Source organism: Tetrao urogallus (genome assembly GCF_951394365.1).
Source record: "Tetrao urogallus genome assembly, chromosome: 1".
Lineage (NCBI taxonomy): Eukaryota > Metazoa > Chordata > Aves > Galliformes > Phasianidae > Tetrao > Tetrao urogallus.
Window position 1 is genome coordinate 160,282,212 of NC_136813.1, and position 19,162 is coordinate 160,301,373.

Sequence of the window (19,162 nt, forward strand, 5' to 3'; positions counted from 1 at the left end):
CATGTGGCGGGTAGTTGCATATTCATGATCCTTGAGGTCCCTTCCAACCCGGTCATTCTGCGATTTCGGGATACTGCGATGCGTGCATGCCTTAGGGAAAGGTGTGTGTTTCTCGTGTGCTGAGCCGCGGGTCCTGTTAGCAGCTCAGCTAAAATAAAATAAAATAGAACAGAAGTAAGGACTCGGCCGCAATCGTTTCCACACGTGTGAGCTGGCGCGGCTCCTGCCGGAGTGCCACGCGGGGATACTCGGGTTCATTCAGACTTTATCCATCCCGGCTGGCTTCAGCTTTGAGAAAACAAGCAAACAAATAAACAAACAGAAAACTTTCTTAGGAAAGAATACAGACGGAGCGCTCCCGCGGGCGAGGTCCCCGCCCCGCCCCGCCCGTCCCCGCCCGCCCGCGGGTGGTGGCGCGCAGCGGCAGAGGCGGCGGAGCGGCGAGGGCCGGGGCCGGGAGCGGGGCGGCAGCGGCGGGCGCGGAGCATGGCCGCGGCGGGGCGGCTGTGTGCGGCGCTGCTGTGCGGGGCGCTCAGCCTGTGCGGGGTGCGGGCCGCGACGCGGCAGCCCGACACGCTCTACCTGTGGATCGACGCGCAGCAAGCCCGAGTCCTCATCGGTAAGCGGGCGAGAGGGAGGAAAGGAGGGCGGTGGGGCTCCCGCAGCCGTGCCAGCGTCGCGCATCGCACCCTCTGCCCTCCGCAGGCTTCGAGGAGGACATCCTGATCGTGTCCGAGGGGAAGATGGCCCCGTTCACTCACGACTTCAGGAAAGCTCAGCAGAGGATGCCGGCCATCCCTGTCGGCATCCACGCCATGAACTTCAGCTGGCAAGCTACCGGACGGGTAGGTGCGGGCGAGAGCACCTCCGGCGAAGAGCCCGGGGCCGGGCGGTGCGGCCCGACGGGGCGCTGAGAAGGGGGAACGGCCTCGGAGCGGCTGTACCCGCGGGGCGGGTGTGGGCACCTTCCGTAGGCGTGCGGGCGCTCAGCGCGGGCCCTCCGCCGCTCTCCGCTCGCTCACGCTGCGCACCGAGCCGGGGGTGCCGGTAAGTAGAGGTAACCCGCAACGTGCCGGTTTTCGTCGCGAAACTGTGTGCTTAGAGCCACGCATCTCCGTGCGGATTCTTTTGTTGAAAAAGCGAGGGGCGCGCGATGTGTTTGCATGAGCGCACGCAGGTAGCTGGGCTGCTGGCAGCCTTCGTGTAAAGCTGGAATGTGAGCCTAGGTTAGCACGGGTACAGCAAATCTCATGGGTAAAATGATTGGTTTTTACAAGGCTGGACACTGATGCTGTATTTTATTACATACCATGTATTAGAGCTGGGTAAAGATGAAACTGTGTGTATCTTCAAACAGTCAGTGACACCTGAATGTGCAATTCAGCCTATGGCAGCTTCACCATCATGGCTGTGTTTCTGGCTGTGTGAAAGAACCCCTCCTGGTGACGGACCTGCTTGGCTCTGCCGTGCTGTGTGAGGCCGTTGGGGTTTGGTTGTCAGTTCTGGAAGTGCTTCACCCCATGTTGTAGAAAAGGAGGGGAGCACGGAGTGGCATCACTGAGGCTGAGGGAATTGCTTGAAGTTGTAGGAGCTCCGTCTGGCTATGCAGAAAGAACAAGTTTGCACCCCAGGGTCTGAGATTTACATCACAGAAATAATCTGTGCATTTCAGGATTATGTTTCCCGCTCTGTATTTTTCTCAGTCACGAGAAAAATACCTCTTTTTGAGAAGGAGGTTGAGATGTGAGGCTGACACCATTCCTCCTTTCCCTCCCCTCACTCTGTTCCCTATTGGGCCACCTGCAGACAGCCTGGGAGGGAGAGACATGGCACTGCTCTCACTGCAAAGGGTTGTGGGCTGAGAGACAGAGCAGAGATGTGTTCTCCTTCTGCAGCCCGTGGGGAGAAACCTCTTTGAGCTGTGGCAAAGCTGATCAACCAGCCCTCCTTCTCTCTGCTGAATTAAGGTGTTCACATGGGAACAAAGATAGTTAGTAAGCAAACATGTACATGGTTAAAGTAACATCACTGACAACTCCATTCCTACTACAGCATGATGTCTTGTGGGTATTTATGGATCTCAGAAGTGTTAAAATTGAGAGACTTTTCATTGCAGAGTTCATAATCCCATTTTTACAAGTCCATTTGTGTGTATACTCACTACAAACTTTTGCACTCCAGTCCTATGGCTGTGGGTGTTTAAACACCTCTGCAGGTGAAGAGCAGGATTTCAGACTGAGCTAGGGAAGGAGCTGCAGCCTGTGAGTGTTTGAGGAGCTGGGTTAGAAAGGATGGACTTCACGCCCCAGAGAAATCACCTATTTTTGGCAGCACAAACCTGTTGGATTTTGCAGTCTCTTAGAGACATTCAAGTACAGTTGCCTATTACCTGCAGTTCTCCTGATCCTCCGTGAAAAGCAGATCATCATTGTCCCCATGCCGCCTGAACCTGTACCTGATGAGAAGGGACAATAGAAAACATGAGTGTTTTTGCAGCCCATAGGGCAAAAGCATTCATCAGCATACCAGTTCTATGCATCTTAGTTGGAAAGTGCCCACAGCAGTCTTGCGAGTAGAACAGGATAGCAATTCCTTGTGGCAAAAAGAATATAATTTCTCCAGAATTTCCAGTATTTAGTAAAAAGAAGAAATGAGACCGTAGGTGCTAACAGGTTTTATTTCTGTGTTGTTTAGTGTTTAAGTATAAAGGTACTTAGATGTTCCCCAGCATTCAGGAAAGTGCCACCTTACCCTGGTGGAACACTTCTGTCTGGGATCTGGGAGAGGATGGGAGAAAGAGAAGACAAGGTGAGAGGGCAGGAAGGGAAAGGAAAAGCAAAAGTAGAAGTAGTCTTTGACAGAATAAAGACATACAAGGCACCAAAGTACTACACTGCTTCCTGTAAAGCAGCCATTACCTGGCGTACATTTATTTTCTATTTGGTAGAACTGAAACCCTTTCTTCTGAGAGTCATGTGTCTTGTGTCCTACTGACCTCTCAGTGCCATGGGAGATTTGAAGATATCTCTTTAAGGCTCCATGGCTTTTGGGGCTGGCAACAGTAGGTTACTCCAAAAGTAATGCCTCCTATTAAATTCTATGGAAATTACAACAAGTACAAAGAGCACAATAATGCTATTTGATAGAACAAATTCTCAGCTTTGGAACATTGTTTTTCAGCATAGTCACCACCATTAGCTGTGCATTTTTGCCAGAGATGAGCAAGAGCCTGCATGCCACGCTTGTAAAAATCAGCAGTGCTCCACTGTTGCTGTAGTCACTGCTGAAATGCACCGCCCACTGCTTCACTGTGCGCACATCCACTGCTTGGTCTCCATGAACGTTCAGCAAATGTCAGTGAATGTCAGTGAGTGCCATTTTTTTCTGCACAGAAGAGTTCAGTGACACACCTTTGTTTCATCCACATTTCCATGTCAGACACCACTGTGTCAGAGTGCCCCTCTGCTGCCATCTGTCACACAGCAACAACATGTAACAGGATATTGGTGGGCAGGTTCAGCCTCTACTGACACACCACCAACATCCACCTCTGATGTAATGGGCCAACATAACAAAATAGGAGGCATTTCTTTCAGAGCAGCCCTTGTATGCACTACGTCCTCTATCAATAGCCAGAGCCCTGTTGGGTCTGCAGATAGCAGACTTCTGAGTGCATATAGGAATCACAGAATTGCTTCGGTTAGAAGGAACCTTAAAACCCACCCAGTTCCAACCCCTTGCCATGGTCAGTGTTGCCACCCACCAGCTCAGGCTGCCCAGAGCCCCATCCAACCTGTCCTCGTACACCACCAAGGAGGGGGCATCCACAGCTTCTCTGTGCAGCCTGTGCCAGTGCCTCACTGCCCTCACAGTGAGGAAAAAAGCAATTATGTCTATGCCATGACCCAGTTCCCAGCCCTGATACCAACAATGCAGGGGCAGGTGGCTGGCAGCCAGCAGTGGCTGCTCCATCTGTGTGGGGCTGAACCCCTCCTGCCTCGTGTCCCTGCCTGCACCTGTGCAAAGCAGGTGTAAATGTCCTGTGGGCAGGTTGCACCTTCCTGCTCCTGGGGTAAATAGCAATGTAAATTGTAGGTTGGTAAATAATCCAACCCAGAGAGTGACAGTACTCCTCTGTCTTGCACTGCTGTATATGTCCATATTCCAGTTCAGAAACATATGCTGAATGTAACATGTTCAGGGCCGGATTCTGTACACTGAAGTGGAAAACCTGTATTATAAAGAGTTCAAGCTGTTTTCATTAGAAAATGTTTATCAAAGTAAATCATCAGTTGCCTTTAGTTCTTAGTTCATTAGTCCTAATTAAATAGTAGGTGATATTAGGGAGAAATAAGCCAACAAACAAGCAGAATGTGTCTCCAGATGCTGAATCCCTGTTTTTTCTGGTGAAGTCAAGATAAGCTGCAGGTTATGAGAAGCCAAGAATACCATAGAATGGGTTCGTTACCTTCTTATGCATTTTGTGTTTTCACATGTGAGCTACGTGGTGCTGGATGCATGCTTCTTGTGGTGGGGCAGCAGTGGTCCTGCCCTCAGAGAGGAGGTATGCATGTGTCCACAAGGGATTGAGTGCCATAGAAATGCTTTCAGCCTGGGAGCACCTCTGGCCAACAAAGCACAGACAACAAGAGATAAGGGGAACCTGTCCCTGTGGGAAAGGCTGAGTCACTTTTGAGCAAAAAGTTACTGATAGCAATGAGCAAAGTGAAAAGATGCCCACCTCTTAGGGAGGAATGATAGATATCATCAGTATCTCTCGGGAGACCTCATTGTGGCCTTCCAGTACTTAGAGGGAGCATATGAACAGGAGAGGGAACAGCTGTTTATGAGGGTGAATAGTGATAGGACAAGAGAAAATGGTTTTAAACTAAGACAGGGGAGGTTTAGTTTGGATATTAGGAGGAAGTTTTTCATCCAGAGGGTGGTGGTGATGCACTGGAACAGGTTGCCCAAGGAGGCTGTGGATGCCCCATCCCTGGAGGCATTCAAGGCCAGGCTGGATGTGGCTCTGGGCAGCCTGGTCTGCTGGTTGGTGACCCTGCACGTAGCAGGGGGTTAAAACTCAATGATCATTGTGGTCCTTTTCAACCCAGGCCATTCTATGATTCTATGAGTATATTTTTCAGCATTTCTGTATTTTGAAGTGAGGCGCAGGAAAGTTAGGAAATTCCAGCTCTTGAAGGCCAGGGCTGGTCTCAGCAATATGATCATCAACTCCAAGTGGCTCCATGGCATCTCTGAAATTACCTTATTTTACTGAGTCACAGCCTGACCATGAGGATCAGATGGAACCCCAACAATGCCAGGAGTTTTGTTTCCCTGTCCTAAGGAAAGCTAATAAACCGCAGATTCTAAGGCAGCAGTGTTACAAAACTTTACTTCCTTCAAATATTATTATTTGCTTGGTAAACGAAAAGAAAACAAAGAATGGTGGATTTCAAAACATACATTTCTTCAAAGGAAGCTTTTTTCAGAGTGGCTGCCAAACTTTTCATAAAAATCTTATTCATACCCACTGATTCCAGTGATCCTTTTCAGCTTAGAAAATGTGTAATACTCACAATTCATTTATTTTCCTAATAAAAGTAGGGCTGTTCTGGAAATTGGGTCAAAGCAATCATGTAAACCTGCACTCCCGGGACTTACAGTAGTACCTTCACTGCGGTTTCATGTCACCAAACAGAGGAAATACTTTGTTTTCTGACCTCTGTACTAAAATTCCGATGTGGAATGTGAAGATGTTTACACACTGTGAGCATGATTTTCAGACAGGGGGCTCACGTACCGAGTGCAACGCTCCAAACCTTTAATATTTAGATTCTGTTCAGCTGTGGTATTTTGCATCTCAGTGTTGTAGACATGCCACCAGGGATCAAAGTAATGCTGTAGAGATCCCACTTCACTTAGCAAAGCAGGCATGTGCCAGCCATCTGTTGTATCTGTTGATAGAAAACAGCAGGAACGTTTCTCAGAGTTTTGCCAAGAAGTAAAAGGGGAATTTATTGCTCAGCAGAGATGAGTTACAAGGCACCTTGTCGTGTAAGTGACATCTGGTTTCCATAGTAATTTACATGCTATATGTGTAAACTACACAATTATTCTCTTTACGCAGCAGTCTAGTGCTGTGTTAAATAAACCATTCTTCAAGATTTTCATTGTTTGTCCTTTCTATAAATATTCTACTATATTTTTAACAAAAAAAAAGCTGAAGAAATAAATTTTTTTCACTACTACTTTTACAGTAGTTGTTGCAATGTACAACATAACAGTTGAAAGGCACTGGAACTAACAGGACACCCCAAGCTGCAAGGCTATAGTTGTGAAGTGGTTCGAATTTGTCTCCCCACGTTACTAACAGTTTTTTGGAAATTGTGTTTTCTGATCCACCCAAGGAGTCTTCTCTTACATTCTGCATACTTGTTTTATACTTTTTGAAGAAACATTTTAGTTTTTAGACTATGTGAACATTCCTCACAAAATGATACCACAGAGGCAACATCAAGATCAGCTTCCTCATGTTTTCTGTCTGATACTGCTCTCTCCTGGGTCATTCATTCATCACAGTCTTACAGAATGAACACAACGTGGAGTGGATGTTATCCACAACGTGATGACTAAGTTAATTTTTAGAAGGTTGTGTTTTGGGAAGTGGATGTCTAAAGCCATCCATCCTGTGGCTGGAAATATGGAAAGGAGTACAGGAAGAACCTTCAGCGTGGAAACTGGAGGCAGGTTTAGGTGTAGGGCTTTGTACCTACCGTACTGTGGCTTGTCTGGGAGGAGATGGACACGGAAACAAGCGACCTGTGCAACTTTGTATGTGCTGTGTGAAACATTGCTTTTCTGTTTGCTTTGAATGCAATAATCTGTCCGAAGTGTCTCAAAGGCTTCCCAGTGCCCACCTGAGGTGTCCCAAACGCAGTCTTTTGTTTTACAGATCTCTCCATTCCTCTGCCTCTTTTTCTTTCCCTTCTCTGAATCTTCCTTAGTCAGATTTCTGTATCACCTTCATTTTTTTGAGGAAGGCTTCTCAGACTTAAATTCAGTATTCATGCCGTGAGCACGCTAGGCTTGTAAAAGCATAGTAATGTTTACCATTTTGTTCTCTAGAGCATTCCTAAAAGATGCTCATAGTCCATTTCCCCTTTTGACCATACTGCCAAGGAATCAGCCATGATCATCAGGGCATTCCTTCCTGAGTAATACTAGCAGTTGATTTAAAATACCTCATTATGTTTCACATTTTCTTTCCCTCTGTGTGTCACTTCTTATTTATCAACACTGATTCTCACCTATGATCCTACCAACCTGCCATTGGATATCGAAATAACCTCTTCACAGACAGCTTTAGCTGTTGAGCTGCCTAATATTAGGAAACTTTGCCAACTCATAATAAATCCCCTCTTCTACAATTGTTATCAGTATTTTGAACAGTGCAGCTTTCTTGAAAATGCCTTAGTCAACTCTTTTCACTACAAGTGCTGATGACTCACGAAGCATTTCTAGAACTGGACGGCTGTCACCAGTTACAAACCCACCAGTGGACCTCCTTATCTCATGATACGTTCTGGGGGCTTTGGTCTGAGACACTGTAAGCACTCTAGAAACTCAGCTGGGCACCACCGACCAGGTCATCTCTATCTACTTGGTGAGCTCTGACAGGTGCCTGAAAATGCTTTGCTGTGTTCTTCCCTGGATGTCGCTTTTAGCTCTGTGTCTGCTTTCCTTCAGGAGAGATTTCAGACTTAGCTTTCCAAGTCCTCGTTGGAGCATTATGCAAAAATTGGCATGATTCCTGCCATGTTCCTCTGATACCAAGGCTGGTTGAGTAAGTTTTATCCCCACAGCTGGGATTTCTGCGGTATGGTACTGAGTACCTCAAAACCCTTGGGATACACCATCAGGTTTATGCATTTGGTTGCTATTCCCCTCCTTCTCCCTTAACGCCCAGAAGCATCAGTTTGAAACATCTCCTTAAGCTTCATAAAGCAAAGCTCTGATGTAGCAATTTACCACGCTTTTATTCATAAATATATATGCAAAACATTTATTCAGCTTTTTTTTGTGCTTTCCTGTCTTTTTCAACACGTTTTCCACTCACTTGACAGCTGCCTGCTCTGAAGAATTTAATGAAAAATGTACTAACATTTTGACAACTTTCAAGAAAATCTACCACAAATCATTATTTATCTTGTTGCAGCTTTACATTTAGCTTGCCGAGTTTTGTTCTTTCTTTATCTCCTTTTTTTTTTTCGTTTTCATCCGCTTTCTAAAACATGATATTTTGCTTATGTTTTATTTTGCTGTTAAACCATATGAGTTTTCTGTTTAGTTCTTTGTTTGTTTGTTTCCTTTTTAAGGTTCAGGGAACTGTAACTGTTTATTTGCGGCCAAACTCCTTACTGTATCATAATGCAACCCAAACGTAGTGGAAAATTCAATCACCCAAAATGCACAGTGAAGAACAACAGCAATGTCAGTTGCACTGAAATTCTTGTTCTTTCCATAACAAAACATACAGTGTTCTTTGTAGTGAATGATGTGTATAAAGTTCAGTAGCTGTCTGGGGATATGGGAAGATAGTTTTATTGGTATTTCTGTTGTGTAAATAGTTTTTTTGTTTGTTTGTTTTTAATTGAAAGGTAGTTGAAGAAACACAAAATCAGTCGTATTTTGGAAAAGCTGCTGAGTATGTGGTAAAGTTCACATTTTTTCCCTGCTGTTTGGTTGACAGAGACTGACATTGGTTATAATAAACCGTGATTGCAATAAAATGCATGTAATACTGTAATGGACTGTAATGTAAGAACTGGATCTTCTCATATAAAATGTTGTTCAGACCTATGCCCAAAAAGCATCTGGTCTATCTGTAACAATTTGAGCTAAGCCAATTGTGTAGAGCAGTTTCAGAGAGCGTGCATGCATTGAGGTCAGAGCATTTTCCCCATAGGTGGTATCCTGGCAGCTGGTCTGTGTGAACTGGCAGTCCTATAGGCATCTGGCTGTGACACTGGCCCTACAGATCTCTAATGAGAGCCGTTGGAGTGTAGAAGAACCTGCAGAAGATTAACTTCTTTCTTTACGCTTTTGTGAGAAGAGCTAAAATAGACAAAACCAGATGTGCCTTCAAAATTCTGTCAGGCATCCATACTTTGTGCCCCTCTGCTGGACTCCCTCCAGTATATCCATGCCTGTCTTTTACTGGATAGACCAGACGGGGACCCAGTGCTCCAGAAGCATCTCATCAAGACTGGACAGAGGAGAAGAATCACCCCCCAACTTGCTGGCAGTGTTCTTCCTAATGCAGCCCAGGAGGTGTTGGCCTTCTTTGCCACATTGATATGTTGTTGGCTCGTGGTCATCTTGGTGTCCATCAGCACCCCCATCTCCTTCTACCATCTGTTTTGTAACTGGGGAGCCCCCAGTGCCTACTGATGCATGGGGTTGTTCCTCCTCTCATGCATATTCTGTACTTTTACTGGATGAACTTCAGGAGGTTCCTGTCAGCCCATTTCTGCAGCCTGGTGAGATCTCTCTGAATGGAACGCAATTCTCCAGCGTACCCTCCTGGTTATGTATCACCTGCAGACTTGCCGAGGACGTACTCTGTCACAACATCCTGGTTACTAATGAAGATGCTAAACAGTGTGAGAACTGGTGTGAACCTCTGAGGTATACCAGTACTGACTGGTCTCCAGTTGAACTTCACGTTGTTAATCACAGCCCATTAAAATCTAGGCAAAGAGCAGCCCCCCTCACCATCCAATTAACATCAGTTCCACTTTCTCACTTTTTTTCTGTGAAGGCTTTGGAAGAAGCTGTTTTGAAAGTCTTCCTAAAGTCAAGATAAACTTCTCTCCTCTCACTGTTAACACAAAACAATCAGGGCTCTATCACAAATCCGAGACTGGCTTGTACAATCACAGCAGCAAACCAAAGTCTGACTCAGAAAATTGTTATAAATGTAGCAAAGACAGTAATCCTGTTGTATGGTGGCACTGAGAAGCCTTTATGGATCTGTGATACCTGAAATCCACCATAGTATTTGCTCATTCAAAGTCCATCCATAGGAGACCACTCAGCTGTACAGAAATGCTGAGGAGGAGTTGGCCTGACAAGTCTGTCTGACTTGGAGAAGAGAAACTTGTGGGATAGAAATGCCTTAGTAAAGGCTTACGGAGATTTGAGATGGATTTGTTTCAACCAAACAAGAAAAACCCTGATTTTTTTTTTATTTTTTTTTTTCCATCTATGTATGAAAGTGTGCTTTGTTTTGTAACCAGCCGATGGAATCCAGCTCCTTTGCCATACAAGGAGAGGTGGGCAATTACCTTCCAGCCGCTCCAGTACTTGCTGCCATCACTGCCAACTACCTCCATCAATAACTTGGAGACCAAACATTGCTTTCAGAACTGGTCCCACAAATCCTCTGAAGTTACCCCTTAGTCTGGGTAAACAGCTAGCAAAACCCAACTGATGCTAAGGGAAATAAATATGCCTGACATCAAACCTGGCGATCTCTCAGCTGCAGGTTTTGGCCCAGCACCAGGGAAAACAAATTTCCCAAACAGCAGCTCACTAATGAGAAGACCTGTCACCAGCTCTGGGCACCCAAGGAGAGATCCCAGCAGCAGAGCAGCAGAGGCAGCCCTTGCAATGACGGCTGCTGTGGAGAGGCAGCAGATCTTAGGCCATCCTGGCCACCAGAACCAGTTCAGGGCTATCAGTGCTGCCATTACAAACGTGGTTTTTTTCCTAAGAGCATGAGGAAGGCACGGTGAGATCACAACCTTTTGATGAGCAGGAGGAGATAGGCTCTACCAAAATATTATTTACTCACTCTGAACTTGTAAATGTGTGAATATTGATATAGTCAATGGGAATTTGAGACTAAAAACCACATAGGCAAATAATCACCTCCACTGAGCAGCTTCAGCACAACTACCACCTTCAGTCTGTTCCTTTAAACTTCAGTAAACACTGCTTTCATTTTTCTAGGTTTGAGCCTTAGCCAGTTCTCTTTCTTGCAGAGATTCTGGGAAATAAATTGAATTGCTGAAATACAGTCCATGGAGTGAGCAGGTTGAACCGAATTTATTTTTTCCCTATGAAGTCACACATACATTGAGTAGCTGCCAACAGCTCCACGTCTGAGAGACTCAAGGCAGGGACCCCTGTCTTCAGGGACAACAGACCTCTGGCATCTGTCCCAGAGGAGGGGGAGGCAAAATGCAGATATCTGGGCCTGTAGTCACAAGCAAGAGATGACATTCACAGCCGTACTGAGTGCTAGGAAATACTTCACTTAGCTGGACACATTGATCATTATCTTGGTTGGTTTTTAAAATGTATTTATTTTGTGTGTTCTTTTTTCTCTTTTCTTTCATCTTTGCACTGGAAAATCTATTCAGATTGAATCGACCAAATGAGATTTCTGTATTGACAAGGGAGCACAGCTGAAAGTGTATGGCCCAACGCATTGCTATGACCCAGTGCATTGCTCCCATACAGCTGCAATGTGCTGGCAGTGGGTATGGGTGGAGATGCTGTCCCTCTCCAGGCAGAAACCAGAGGCCCATCAGGAGCCACCACAGCTTTGCTCTTTAACTCAATGTAACAACTGCCTTCTTTTAACGGGACAAAATCTGCACATTACTCTGCCCACTGATAAGAGCTCAGGTTTGGGTCATGCCAATGTGCATATTCTCTTTACTTAAAGGGCCCTTTTAAACTGTGCTGTCAAACATTTGTAGTCAGGTGAACTTTATTGTTTGCATAGTCGGTGCCATGCTGCTGCTGTTCCTATGATTTGCTTGTAGAGGAATTGAGACCTCACAGTGGAGTTGCAATGTTTAAAACATTTTGAAGTATTTAACTTGCTTATGTAAGAGCTTTATTCACCCAAAAGTGAGGTAAATCATCCTGTAAAGCATAATTAATTAGTAAAAGTTCATTCAGTTAGGTTAATGGGAAAATATTTAACGAGATGAGGAATCCTAGAGTTTGCTGGCTGAGTACACAGTTACCTGGAGGCATAGAGCCTGAAGCTCTGCAAGTTCTCATGAAATCTGTTTCCCTACCTCTCCCCATTCCCAGCAGCTCCAAGAGAAATTTCTGTCTCTGGCTTTTTAATTGTTCCCTGTTGCTGTCCACAAGGACACAGTAACTGCAGAAAGGTCTTTCTTTCCTTCTTGGCTTAGAGCAGGGATGGGGTATAGCCAGTCAAAGCCCCAGGCCAGTAGGCTCATGAGCAGTGGGAAGCAGAAAGTGAGTTTTGTGAATGATAGAAAGGGACAACCATTACCCTTCTGTGAAAGTGGTAGGACACATTCACAGGACATTTTATTTTAAATGCACAAGTACTACTGTGATGATAGTCAAGCAGCAAAGAGATGTTTAGGTGAAGCTTGCTTTCATCTCTGATTACAGACACAAAGATAAGCTGGAAAGATCAAGTAATGTTGAGCCTACATTAGTTCCTATGGAAAAATCCAAGTGACGTTTCTGGTAAGCACAAGATGAGCTGCTGACACTCAATGCATAGAAAATATTTGAAGACATTCCTTTGTAAAAGGAAAAAGCCTTGGATTAAAGTGTGTATGAACTACCCATTGAAAACCCAGTTATTGACTAAACATGTCTTTCAGTATAACATGGAAAATGCGCCTTCTTGTTGAAGTGCATTGTTCACATGTTGTCTTTTAAAGTATACTAATAGCCTACAAATAATTTAGCCTTTTCCCAAAAACAGGTTTCTACTGATTTAAAAATCTGCTTGTGAAAATGAGGATGGATATTTGCATATGATCAGTGTGGTTCGGGTTTGAGAGTTTTCTTCCATATACAGTTCCCTAAAAACCTCTCTGACAACTCTTGTGGGTCAGCAAACTGTGGCATTCCCCTTTCTGCCACCTCTAACTCATAGCCCCTCTGTCAGCTAGGCACAACTGAAAGGTACAGCAACAAGCTCTTAAATTAAGGCAGTTGGCCTTTATGGACAAACATATTTCTCCCAGATCTCTGTGTATCCTGGACTGTACAGCTCACAGCTGCACGCCTTGCTGTGTGTCAGCATCCTGATGTCCCCGGCTGACGGAATGAGCCACATTTCCAAAGGCTGCCCAGCCTTTGCCGGCAGATCCGCATGAGGGAGCCTCTATGCTGCGCGCACCGCCCGAGGCTCTGTGCCGACGCAGCATCATCTTCAGCTGAGAGAGATGAGAAGAGCCTGTGCCATCATGAAAGCCTCTGGTTCAGCACACTTGGCAGCTGACATACCCTCGTGATCACCTGGTACAGCATGGACCACTCTGTTCTCCAACAACTCAATCTGTTTGTCACTTTGCTGAGGGGTGTGCTGTGTTCCACACAGAGTACAGCTCCAAGACCACATTTTGAGAACAACTTTGGAATCCAGTGCTGCTACTCCAAAGAACCCTGTTAATAAGCACTGCCTTAAATTTAGATAAACGTGAGTCAACTCGAACTGCTCCCAGTGTACAACCTCAGTGAACAGCAACGAGTTCATATTTCTGAGGGCAGAGTCATATGCATGGATTGTTCATGTTTTTGCCATACCTCAGTACCGCTGGGAATGTGCATGTCTTTTTTGGGGACAAGTTCTGTTGATTTCAGCACTGGACTGGAGAAACCTTCTAGCTCATGGTTCTCAGCTTTGATTCTCCCACTTTCTAGGATTATGAAATCTGAGTTTTGATAAGAACATTTGATAAGGGAACATTTTGCCTCCCTTCCAGCATGGTTCCACTGTGGTTTCAGCCATGCCATCAGCTGACAACTTTTTTTTGCCATCCCATCCCATCCCATCCCATCCCAATCCCAACCCATTCTTCTCATGCCAGCACAAATGTGGCTACTCAGGAAGGAAGTTGGTCTGGCTGAAGACTAACCTTACAAAAAGAAGTGATTGATTGTCACCTTGTCCATCTTGGGCAGCTCAGCCAACGGTCATATGTGAGGTAGGCAGGGCCACAGCAGCATAGTACAGATTTGGAGAACAGACCTCACAGCTCAACAGCATTTGCAGCACATTGTTCTACCCTGGTGTTCCTGAAAGCACTTGGACCACACTCAGCCCAGAGCCTCCCACTTCATTCAGTCAATTAAGGCTGTCCGGGGGGATCTGGAGAGCCTCCAACAGCCTCTGACTCTGGCAGAAGTGATGGTCTGTCAGCATATCAGGGAGCAACAAAAGTTACCGAGTGACAAAAAGGACAGTTTGCCTCAGCCTGCACAGCAGCAGACCAGATTCACCATAACTGTCTGCCAAAATGAGCTGCAGCTCTCAATCTCAAGGAAACTCTTCAATCCCAGATGCAGGGAGTTACCTCAAAGCAAAGTACAGATTTCTGATGCCACTGAATTCCCTTTGGTTTTTCAGCTGAACTGTCCCAATTGCTTTTTCTCTAACAAAAAACAGGGCTGGAGCCTCTGCAAAGCATTCTTCCAGTGAGCTCCCAGCTGCTGGCCCTCTCTGTCAGGATTTATGCTGCTTTTATAGGTCACGTCATTCAGAGTGAGAACACCTAGTAGGATGTTGCTTTCACAAAATGAACTTCATGTGCTTTGGAGTAGGGATCATTCCTTCAAGTTTATGTGAAGGGTTTGTCCAGGAGCTCAACTTCATTCCAACTGATATCACTCCTCCCAGTTTTTGTTATATTCCTAAGTGAAGGACTGCCCTGATCATGGCAGCCCCGCCTTCAGCTGGGAGCTGTACAGACACAGACTCTGCCTATGTAATAGTTGTAAAGACAGAAAAGTTGTGTGCAGAAATGTTCAGCTCCTGACCAGAAACTGGGGTAAGGCAATACTTCCCTGCCTTATGGTGAAGGTAAGCTCATCTTGCATTGATGAACTCCAAGTGTGATTACAGAGGCTGTAACTATATGAGGGCCTGTGTGGTAACTGGAAGTATTACACTAATGTATGTCCACAGACTGAGGTCTTATCTCAATAAGCAAATCATTTTCATCTCAGGTACACAGCAAATGGATGTCAGGGGAAAATTCTTCACAGAGAGTGGTAAGGTGCTTGGCACAGACAGCCCAGCAAGGTTGTGGATGCTCCATCCCTGGAGGTGTTCAAGACCAGGTTGGATGGGGCCCTGGGCAGCCTGGTCTGGTACCAGATCTGGAGGTTGGTGGCCCTGCCTGAGGCAGGGGGTTGGAACTTGATGATCGTTGGGGTCCCTTCCAACCCAAGCCATTCTGTGATCCTATGAAACACACGTGGGATTTCATTTGTTTGTTTTTCATATATTGATCGTTTAAATATTTAATTTAGTTCTTTGATGGTAGTATCTAGAATTTCCTTTGGTGAATAAGAGCAAAATGAATATTCACAAAGAGGCATTTAAAACCCATGCCGAAGACATTAAAAGAGGAGTGTCAGGGAACTATTTCTAACAACCAGTCTGAAAAGAGCTGTTTTTTTTTTCAAAACATATTCACTCTAACTTTTACACACTTGCTTGGAATACGAATATGGAATAAGCGAAGGCCATTATCTACTGAGCAGTCAACGAAAAAAGCCTTCCTTACAGAGGTGCTGAAAGCGTCGTTTCTCTGAGACTCATGCAAGTGGAAGCATCACCCCTGAGACCTTGGAAGGACTCCAGTCTGACAGAAGCTGCTGTGAGATTTCTTAATTTTCAAGACAGATCATTGCTTATGTTTTGGAAAGAGATACTTACGATACAGGAGTGTCAGTTAAAGCCAAGACTGAAACACATGGACTCAATAAAGGTCCGATTACGTGACCTTTGCTGTTTGCCACGCTTTTAACTTGTGTAAGTTATTGATTACACTTTCATGAGATCATAATCAGAAGATTGTTCTTTGGTAATGGTGTGCCAGAGGAGCTTTATCCTCCACTTCAAAGCTGTCCTGGGAGGCTTAAGAACAAAGAGTTGGGAGTTTGAAGCCTGGCCAGAATGAATCTGTGTGCATTATCCATGTTTACCACTGTGCAAGGGGTGGATTAGCCTATTCTCCAACTGTGAACTTTCTCTCATCACATCGGGTGAGCCACCATCTCTAAGGTTTACATTTGTGCTTTTAGAAAAGATTCTGTTTAATTAAATGTAGCATTTGCTCAGATCTCCATCAAAACTAGTCTAAATTGTTACTTGTTAGCGCAATCATTTCCCTAATTGTTGAACTTTTATTGAAATTATTTTACATTATCTGAAAGGAATGAGGCTAATTTATTAGTTACAAATAAATCTATCTAGAGTTTAAAACTGCAAACTCTCTGTAATCTATGTAGAAATGCAGCCCCAGGACCAGCCAACCCAAGTTCTCATTTCTCTTTCAAGCTGTGGGAGGGAAGAAAATAACCTCACAGTTTATTCTCAGTGTAGGTAGTTCTGTGCAGATGTGTCACAGGTTTAAACAGCAGGCTTGTACAAATAGCATGTACAGATATACATATATATATATATATGCTTCACTTTTTTTTTCCTCAAAGGAGCAGCAAAAATTTCCTAATTTCCCCCTTTTTCATTAGCACTAGGAAATTGGCATTTTGAATATCTCTGGTCATAATATCTCTGTACCTTATGGGTACAGCACTGACCTTTTGCCTGGTGACTAAAGAATGAATTAGCCCTTATTATGCCAAAGGAAGAAATAACTTTTCATAAGAAGAATCATTACAGATTCTCTGGATTCTGGAGCAATGTGTGTCCTCAAACATTTGAACGCGATGCAGGGTTATGCATCGTTTTTTAAATCTGAGCTCTAATTACTAATTCTTCTTTCTGTGTACTGCTAGCTTCTCTCCCCAGTGAAGAGAGATTTTATTTTCATCCATAAGATATGGTAGGAAACAATTTGAAGGGCATATGTATGCATTCCAGCCTGGTTCATGCTGTTCATTCCTTGCTAAAGACTTTCAAGATGCAGTTTGCTGTACATATTTATCAACACCACCACCTTTGTCTCTTTTAATTGTTTAGAAAGTAAGTAGAGAAGCAGGAGTAAGATGTGTTACAGGAAACCTATTAAAAGAGAAAACCAAAGATGTTCTCATTTGCTTCTGAGTAAAGCAAGATGGAGGAGGAGTAAGACCTGATCTTCCTGCACTGAATAGCTGTCAGTGACTTTGTTTTTTAAGAACTACATTCTACATGCCTTTGCAGCAGCTTACTTGTACTTACCTGGGAATTGCTTGGAATTGAATCTGTTTGTCCACGTTCTGCTTTCTGAGATGCCAGCCCTGGGGAGCATGACCCTGCACTCCAAGCCTCAGCCCCTTGCTGATCCTGCATCAGTGGGTTGGCTCCGACCTGCACCAATGCTGTATTTCATTAGCAGACTAGCAATGGATTGACAGACAGAAATATGATTGGGTGGTCCTGGAGTTGGACTCAGTGATCCTTGTGGGGCCCTTCAACTCAGGATATCCTATTCTATGATTCTGGGATGGGAGTAATTGCCATTTCTTTGGCAACGTGTCTCAGGCAGCCTGCTTTTGCTGCATGATGAGTTTCAAAGTTAATGACCTCCTGAGGTATTTGGGCTTTTTCACTGGTGTCCCTCTAGAACCCCACCCTTTCTACCAAGTCAAATTCCAGTCTCAGGTGGGTTTTCAATGAGCTCTTCACATGCTAGAGAACTTCCAGAGCTCAGAGTGTAACAAGAGGAAGTATCAGCTCAGAATGACCAAGTACTCTCCCGTTTTCCATATCATCCAAAGACTAGACAGCTGCCAGAAGCCTAATTGCTAAACATAATCTCAGTCTGTTACTTTGTTGCCTCACTTCATATTACTTCACTTTGAAGAAATTCTTGCCTCATTTTTTGGAGGACCGGCTAATACGTTTTGCAAAGATTTCTGTCAATCTCTTCTGTACAGAGTAATCTTGAAACCCCATGATGCCATCTTCCAAACTTTGGAGCTCCTTTTGGTAATGATCAGGTAACATTTATTTCCCAGCTTTCTAAATCATTCTATTGAAGGGTCTGATCTGCCATCCGCAATGATGTGCCACAGAGGACATTAAGCATCACTTAAATATTCCATGGACAAAATCGGAGAGGTTTTAGAATCACAGTATAACAGAGGTTGGAAAAGACCTCTAAGATCATCTGGTCTAACTGTCTATCTACCACCAATATTGACCACTAAACCATGTCCCTAAGTACTGCATCTACCCTTTCCTTAAACAGCTTCAGTGATGGTGACTCCACTAATTTTGAACCATTCTTCTTACGAAATATAAAACCATTATAACCACAAGTGATTGTTGTTGCAAGTTGCATGTAGGGGTTCACTCCATTGTTAAAAAAGTCTTTGTCCTCATGCACAGACTTTCCTCAGTTGTCCAGTTTTATTAACATGAATAAAGACAGTGTAAGAGACTCTGCAAAGCTGTGCATTTCAGTACATCAGTGTGTAATTAACACTGTAACATGCTGTACTTTTCTTTGAGATATTTCATTGAATTCTAATTTGGGTACTTCTTTAGAAAAACAAAGCCATCTCTATTTTTCCTTTTGTGTGTGTGTGTGTGTGTGTGTATCTCTCTTTTTGTTAATCCTACTGCTTCAGTTCCACCTTCCAGGAGGGGACAAGCAGGTAAAGTCAAGCTGCCTCCTCTGGCAGAAAAACAAAACCTTGTAAGCAGACAGTTTATTTGCTGTCTAAGGAGGATCATTATGTTGTTCATTACAGCAGTGTCTAGACTGCACTGCAATAACAAAATGTGCTGCTGACATACTCACAACTGTGGCCAAACTCCTTCAATAGCCCCATATGCACAGTACAGCTAGAGCCTCTCCTCAGCTGAAATTCATCTCATTTGCTTCATGTTTCATCTTGGAACACAGAAGATGCACTTCTCTGACCTAATGCAGTTACTATCTTGGAGATGCAATGGTCCATGCTGTAAACACCTAGCAAACTCATACATTGCCTCACTTTGTTATTTTATACATGGCATACGCAGCTGTGAGCGTCTGCTATGTATAATGCATGCTAGAATCTTCTAAGATGTGCATAGTCAGAAATATCTATGGATCTGGGATAAGAAGGAACTTCTTTTGATGAGTTTCTTCTCTGAAATGAAGAAAATAGGCATTAGGGCATGTTTGCAATTTAATTGACAGCAGAATGG

At 44.4% G+C, this 19,162-nt stretch overlaps 1 protein-coding gene across 1 annotated transcript in view; it reads left to right on the forward strand.

Moving 5' to 3' along the window:
- Positions 1-486: 486 nt before the first annotated feature.
- Positions 487-19,162, forward strand: part of WIF1 (WNT inhibitory factor 1) — a gene marked incomplete at both ends in the record, with an annotated part of 40,864 nt that continues 22,188 nt past the window's right edge. Inside the window, 2 exons of the mRNA XM_079549067.1 lie at positions 487-619; positions 706-845. Of these exons, the coding sequence (XP_079405193.1) occupies positions 487-619; positions 706-845 (273 nt within the window). The remainder of the gene's footprint in view (positions 620-705; positions 846-19,162) is intronic.